The sequence below is a fragment of the Hibiscus syriacus genome, unplaced genomic scaffold (genome assembly GCF_006381635.1).
Source record: "Hibiscus syriacus cultivar Baekdansim isolate YM2019G1 unplaced genomic scaffold, ASM638163v2 tig00111311_pilon, whole genome shotgun sequence".
Lineage (NCBI taxonomy): Eukaryota > Viridiplantae > Streptophyta > Magnoliopsida > Malvales > Malvaceae > Hibiscus > Hibiscus syriacus.
Window position 1 is genome coordinate 2,392,427 of NW_024063054.1, and position 6,918 is coordinate 2,399,344.

A 6,918-nucleotide genomic window follows, 5' to 3' on the forward strand; every position below is an offset into this window, starting at 1 on the left:
TGGTCCTCGTGTTTTAGTTACCATTCAGGTTTGCTCTTGTTCATCAGCACCATGTATGTTATGAGATGCGAGGATCCAGAAATAAAGATTTAATTCACAGGCCACTCGGATTTTGGTTTTGCTAAAAGTTAGACTATATAATGATGAGAGGGGAATAACTGAGATTACTTTTATGAACTTCCATAAGATGTGTGCTACAGGGGGGAAATACAAAATATAAATGTATCTCAATTTGCCCACGACAAGACCACATTACATTGGTTTACTTTTGTTAGAATTTTGTGCTGACAAAGTGAAGCGTATAAGCAAAGGGTTGATGCTGCAAATACGGGGCTTCAGATTTTCATGCCATCAGCATCCTTTTCTTAACCACTGACCATTTTTGCTCTAGCTAATTCCAAGTATTTCCTTGTATGTCTCCTTTACCTTCTTTAGCATGGCGTCCCTGAATGTAGAGGGTTCGATCATCACTAAAATGGGAAACCTATTTTAGAGAGGATTCCGCTAAAAAGTGATTAAATCAGGCTTACCTGTCTGGCTTGAAAAGAAGGTGCTTGTATGCAAAGTACTGCAATAAGAGAAGAGAAATGCCTAAGAAAAATGAAGTTCTTTTTGAATATTATAAAAGCTTTGATGATTAAATTAAGCTTACCCCACTGTAGCCAATACCCACGGCCTCAAGAAATCCGGGAATCAAAGGAAGCCTATCAATTGCCTGTTCCAATTTCACCTAGTTAGAATATGATCTTTTAAGTAATTAAAACTATCTGCAGCATTTGAATCTCACCGAGACCAATCCGGCGGAACCGACGAGGGCGACCAAACCTGATACGGCAATTGTACTCACCGCGTACTTGTCCTCAACTTTGTCCCACTGAAAACCAATGATATCTTCGTGTCAGAGACTGAAAGGAATGTGATGTCAGGCAAAAGTCTTACAGTTTCTTGTAATGTCTTGATGAACTCTGGCAGTTCAGCTGGTACAAGTTCCACTGGAGCTTCACGAGTGGCGAGAGCCTCCCCTGTGGCCATAGCCATCACGTTCCGAGCAATCTTGCGAGCTGAAAAGAAAAAAGAGAGTTGGAATGCCATTGGTTATAGTGTTTCCATGTACGATCAAGCAGTGTTGATATATTCTATGAAATGATATATTGAATTTTACAATAAGCAGTGGTCTTCCATGCACGACTCTGGGACTGAACCGGTGGGGGAGGAAGTGTAGGAAGAGTCACGCACGGTGGTGATGCGGCGGTCGTTTGACGAGGAGCCTTGGCATCCACCAGGGTGGATGAGGAAGGGATAGAAAGTGCACCGGAAGAAGCTGAAGCCATAGCAAGTAAACCACAAACAGGATCTAAATAATCAAGTGCTGAGAGAGATTTTAAGGCCAATGAAATGGAAAAATGATGTAATTTGGTTGGTTTCTATACATTTATCTACGATGTTTATTTACTCTTTTTTTCTGGTTTAAATTGTATAGAATGGGATAATTGTGGGATAGGAATGTGGAGATGGTTTGTTTTCCGCGTATGCATCCACAGAACCACTCATTCAGTTGTTCTAGATAGAGATAGTGTTGACATGGCAATTGGATAGGCTTTTTATGGTGTTTCATTCCATACAATGCTCCAATTTAACAATCTACTTGTTTCCTTCACCATAATGCTTTGTGAGACAGAATAAATCTTAAATTTACATTAACTTTTGCTGGTACATTGAAACTGTCCATTCCTCTGCTTTTATCTTCGAAAGTTTCACTAATTTCACAATGAAATTAACCTTTTTTAACACAATTATATTTTATACTTCATATAAAATCAAATTACTGAGCAAACAAATCACCATGTAAATAGGTCAAGTATTAGGGATCAACAGATAATTTCAGTAAACTTGTTATTTTTTTTACTTCTAGAGTTCATTGTATGCTGTATGGGTCGAGAGTTATGGATATTAAAGGAAAGTTTTAATAACTTGGTCAGCTTTATGGGTAAATGAAAATCACATAAAGAAAAACCCATTGGGCCTTTAATTTTATTGGTCTTTAACATATAGGAAATATAATGGGGGTGTTTGTAAAAACAAATGATAACTGATAGTTGGTAGTTAATTTCAGTAGATGGTTTGACCAATTGATTTGATTAACTGTTTATATAGAAGTGTTTGATAAAATTTAGTTGATAGCTGATAGTTGATATGGGTAAAATGACAAATAAGGGTAAGATATTTAGTTGTTAAGTACAGATATATTTTATAATATTTTAGTCTTTATTGTGGTGAAATTATTCGGATAAAATGTTTTTGACAAGGAATTAAAAATTCATTGAGAAAATTAGTGAATATTTTTGAAAATTTTGAATATATTTTTTAAAATTTAAAATTTACAAATATTAACCTTGTGAGATTGATATATACTATTAACCTTGTATAAAATATCAACGCTACATTTTTTCTACTTTCATGTTTTGCTGTATTTTCTTAACTAAAATATATTTCAAAATCTACAACTAAAAAATAGAATAATAAAATAAAATTTCACTAAAATATATTAGGATGAAAACTATTTCATTAGATTAGGTTTTATGGCAAGGATGTAATTATGGAAATAATAAGGTCAAATGTGTCATTTAACCTCTTATTTTGCAATAAGCTCTTCCAAATCGCTAAATTTTCCAACGTTTTCATTTTCAGCTTATTTTGCACAATAAGATATTCCTAAAAGGTGTTTATCAAATACTAAAAATAGATGATTTAAGTACCAATAAGCTATTTATGCTCAAATAAGCTAAAAATTCTTTAAAAAGTTGTTTACCAAACAACCCCAATATCAATTCCTCAACATCTTATGTCTTGGGAACTTTCCCATTTTCTTTATCATTGATATAAGAAATGAGATGTTTAGGCAGAAAACCTTTCCCCAAGGAAAACACTATCATCGTTTACAAAACTAAACAGGTATTTCTCCAAATTAAAAGACTATATACCTTCAATAATAATACATGAACCCAAGATATTAAATGAAAAATATTTTTTTAGATAATTTGGATTCGAACAACTTTTTAATTGGTCTGTGATGATTACAAGATTATATATGTTCAAGACTTTCAATCTTTTGACAATAATCACTCAAACATCAGACTCTCTAAGAATTTAAACCATTGAAATCATTTAGTTCGAACAATTTTATTTATAAATTTATATAAATTTATCTAAACTTAAAACTATAAATAGTATATTGTGATCATATTAGAATTTAAAACAAAACAAAATAGTAATACATCCTCTGTCGTCCCAAAATGTATTATAAAGCACAGTTAAGAAAAGCCTAATCATTTCCTATTTTCAATCCTTCTTTATATGGCAAACGTGCAGTGTCTGAACCTTGACCCTTTTCTTTTCTCCTTGACTTGAAGAGTCCTCTATATGTTTTATTATTATTGATTACGATGATGTTGTTGAATAGCTTAATATGATGACTATTGGTCGACGATGAAGATTAATATTCTTCTACATCTTTGATTGATAGTACGATGATGGAGGAAAGATTAAGTGAGGTGGACCCAATAAGGCGAAACTTTTTGGGTACATTTTTTTAAAAAAGGGCAAAGATCTTACAAGGAAGATGGCTATACTCAATCTTTGTTTAGAATGGGTGAATAGCTTAGCTTTCCCTCGGGGTTGGAATCAATCTCTGATTGTGACCTCATTTAAGGCATCTAAAAAAATCTCATGTTTAAAGCCTTAAGCACGCTATTGCCAGTCCAGGATATTTGAATTGGGAATTGATTCACATATGGATTAGACAGTTCTTTGGTTGGAATTTGTAGTTAAAAGAGTACAAGTGTAGTACATGTTCCACTTTTAACATTTACTTCATTGGAATTTGAGGAATGAGAAGATTCTATGTATTATTGAATAAACTTGAAATAAAAAAATGTTTTCTTTTAACATTTAAATTATTAACAATTTTTAAGTAATAGATAAGCAAAACATGTTGAAACATGTTAGTTGATGTGTTTAGGACTGCTTCTATTTTCAGATTTATTTGTTATTTGTGTTGCTTAAATTTAAGAGAAAGTTGTTCATGGGTGTTGCTTAAATTTAGAAACATGTTAGCAGGTTGTTGAATTCATTGTATTTAAATTATGAATGATTGCTAAATAAAACAACAACGTTTAGCTTCCTTCATCTATTGAGTTTTTGTTGAATTAAGATTTTGATATAACAATAAATTACAAAATTGATTTTAAAATTGATTTTGGACTTGATCGAATTTATAAAAAAATTATCAAAAATAATTCAAAGTCCAAATTAACTTAAAAAATATATTTTAAATGTTTTCCAACTTAGTCGAACCTTTTCAAAACCTTACTCGATCGTTTTGCGCTTTAAAGTTAAGTTTTCAATGATTTTTTGCTCAAAGAATTGATCCCCTAGTAAAAGGATCGATCCCTTTCATTATAGGATCAATCTATTATGCATTAAATGCTATTTTTGGTTGTAGGTAACAACTATAATGATCCCCAAGGGATCCAAAAGACTAGAATTAATGGAGAATGTATAAATTGAAGGTCAAAGCTTTCCAAGGTCAACAAGAATCACATTGAACCAACCTATCAACATCAAAGTTTTGTTTTATACTTAATTTGTCAAATTCTTTGTTGTGCTTTTGAGCTACATTGTTTATTTTTCTCAAGTGTGCATTGGGTGAGTGCTTAAATTGTGCAAACTTATTTGACTTTATGATGTTTTTCTTTATTTTTCTAAATTTGTATTTACTCTTTGGGAGAGTTATAAGCAAGTTTTTGGGGTATAAACCTTGTTTGTCTTTGTAAGGTTACACCTTATCCTTAATGGTTTCCAAATCTAGTAGATTTGGGAAATCCTTAGTGTGGATAACTAAGGTAGTGGGTGTAGACTTGGTTTAGAATTCGAACCACTCTAAATTATTGTGCAAAGTTTTTTGTTTTTTATTGCTTCCACCAAAGTTTTAAAAGGCTAATTCACCCCTATTGGCATATTTTGGTTGTTCATTAGAGCTAACATTTTTCTTTTCTTTAAAATAACAACAATTGGCAATAAAGATTTTTTTTTCTTGAGGGACATGCGCTAGTTTTTTCTATAGCATGAAAGGTGAAAGTAATTTTTCCTTGATTGCGCCACCTATATTTTATGGAGATAATTATCCAGTTTGGGCAGTATGCATAGAGACTTACCTGGAGGGCTGTAGATCTTTGAGAAGCTATGGAAGAAGATTATGAGATTTCTGCATTGCCGACCAACCCCACCATAGTATAGATCAAAGCATAAAAAGAAAAGAATATAACGAAAGCAAAGGCAAAAACATGTTTATTTGCTACAACATCATCGACTATTTTCACCAGCTATGTCTCTAAAGTCAACAAATGAGATATGAGATTATCTGAAGGTTGGGTATAAGGGAGATGAAAAAATTTGTAGGATGCAAGTGTTGAATCTTGTACGTGAATTTGAGTTGCAGAAGATAAAAGAGACTGAGACAGTAAAACAATATTCTAACAAACTCGTTAGCGTAGCCAATAAGGTCAGACTGCTAGGTTCGTATCTAGAAGATTCAATGATTCTACAGAAAATACTTATAACAATACCTGAGAGGTTTGAGGCCACCATCACAACCTTAAAGAATATGAAAGATATCTCAAAGATTATTTTGGTGGGGTTATTATATGTTTTGCAAGAACAGAGCAAAAATGTGTAATAAGGGAAGAATGAGTCATTAAAGGTGCTCTACCGGTTAAGTACTAAGATGATAAAAAGAAGAGGAGGCCAAAGAAAAAAAGGTTCCATGCTGCGAGTTAAGAAACTCTGTATTTGGGAACGAAAACAAAGTTTGGAACAGAAGACCAAGAGTAAAGAATGATTATCCTTCATGTCGACACTTCATAAAGAAAGGTCACCCATATTTCAAGTGTTGGAGAAGACCAGATGCAAAATGTAGCAAGTGTAACCAAATAGGACATGAAGTTGTTATTTGCAAGTATAAAAACCAACAATAAGATGAGGCACAAGTAGCATATCAAAAAGAAGAAGATCAACTTTTTAGTGCAAGTTGTTTCACTAGTCACGAAGCAAGGGAAAGTTGGCTTATTGACAGTGGTTGCACTAATCATATGACTCATGACAAAGAGTTGTTCAAAAAATTGAAGAGTATCGAGTCTAAGAAAGTCAGAATTATGAACGATGAATACATTGTTGTCAACAAAAAAGGGACCGTAGCCATTGCAAGTTGTTCAAGTACCAAGTTTATTTATGATGTCCTTTATGTACCTGACATTGATCAAAATCTGCTTAACGTTGGTCAATTAATAGAGAAGGGATTCAAAGTGAAATTCATGGAGAAGACATGTATGATAGTGGTTGCTACAGGTTAGAAAATGTTTGAAGTTAAGATGGTAGGGAGAAGTTTTTCCCTCAATCCGATACACGAGGAGCAATCGGCTTTTCTAGCAAAAGAAAGCCTCACAATGTTATGGCATAAAAGGCTCGGACACTATCACCATAAAGGGATATTGAAGATGAAGTCCAAAACCATGGCAATGGATCTTCCAAAACTTGATGATCACATATTAACATGTAAGGCTTGCTGGTTTGTAAAGCAAAACAGAAAGTCATTTCCAATGTCTACATGAAGAGCCACTTGAAAGTTGCACTTGATTCACACAGATATTTCTAGATCTCAAAGAACTCATTCGTTAGCAGGTAATCGATATTATTTTATTTTATTTATGATTTCACAAGAATATGTTAGATTTTCTTCTTAAAATTCAAGTCAAAAGTTGTTGTAGCATTCGGAAATTCAAAAGAATGGTGAAAAATCAAAGCGGTGGTCATATTCAAATATTGAGGTCTGATAATGGCAAGAAGTCTACGTCAGAAAATTTC

The 6,918-nt window shown here is 32.9% G+C and overlaps 1 protein-coding gene across 1 annotated transcript; it reads right to left on the reverse strand.

Annotated features, from left to right (window-relative positions):
- Positions 1 to 149: 149 nt before the first annotated feature.
- On the reverse strand, positions 150 to 1,435 carry LOC120158355 (protein CURVATURE THYLAKOID 1B, chloroplastic-like). The gene is made up of 6 exons (XM_039169220.1): positions 1,163 to 1,435; positions 940 to 1,061; positions 788 to 874; positions 653 to 715; positions 531 to 568; positions 150 to 445 (listed from the first exon to the last, which is right to left on the reverse strand). Exons 1-6 carry the CDS (start codon positions 1,329 to 1,331, stop codon positions 388 to 390), a joined length of 537 nt encoding a protein of 178 aa, XP_039025151.1. The 5' UTR covers positions 1,332 to 1,435; the 3' UTR covers positions 150 to 387.
- Between the last annotated feature and the right edge of the window lie 5,483 nt (positions 1,436 to 6,918).

What these genes read in the sequence shown, in the direction of transcription:
- LOC120158355 (XM_039169220.1), bottom strand. Translation starts at nt 1,331, where the DNA reads ATGGCTTCAGCTTCTTCCGGTGCACTTTCTATCCCTTCCTCATCCACC. An exon ending in GTTCCGCCGGATTGGTCTCG is followed by an intron (nt 716 to 787) that starts GTGAGATTCAAA and finishes AAATTGGAACAG; the next exon opens with GCAATTGATAGGCTTCCTTT. An exon ending in CTTCTTTTCAAGCCAGACAG is followed by an intron (nt 446 to 530) that starts GTAAGCCTGATT and finishes CTCTACATTCAG; the next exon opens with GGACGCCATGCTAAAGAAGG.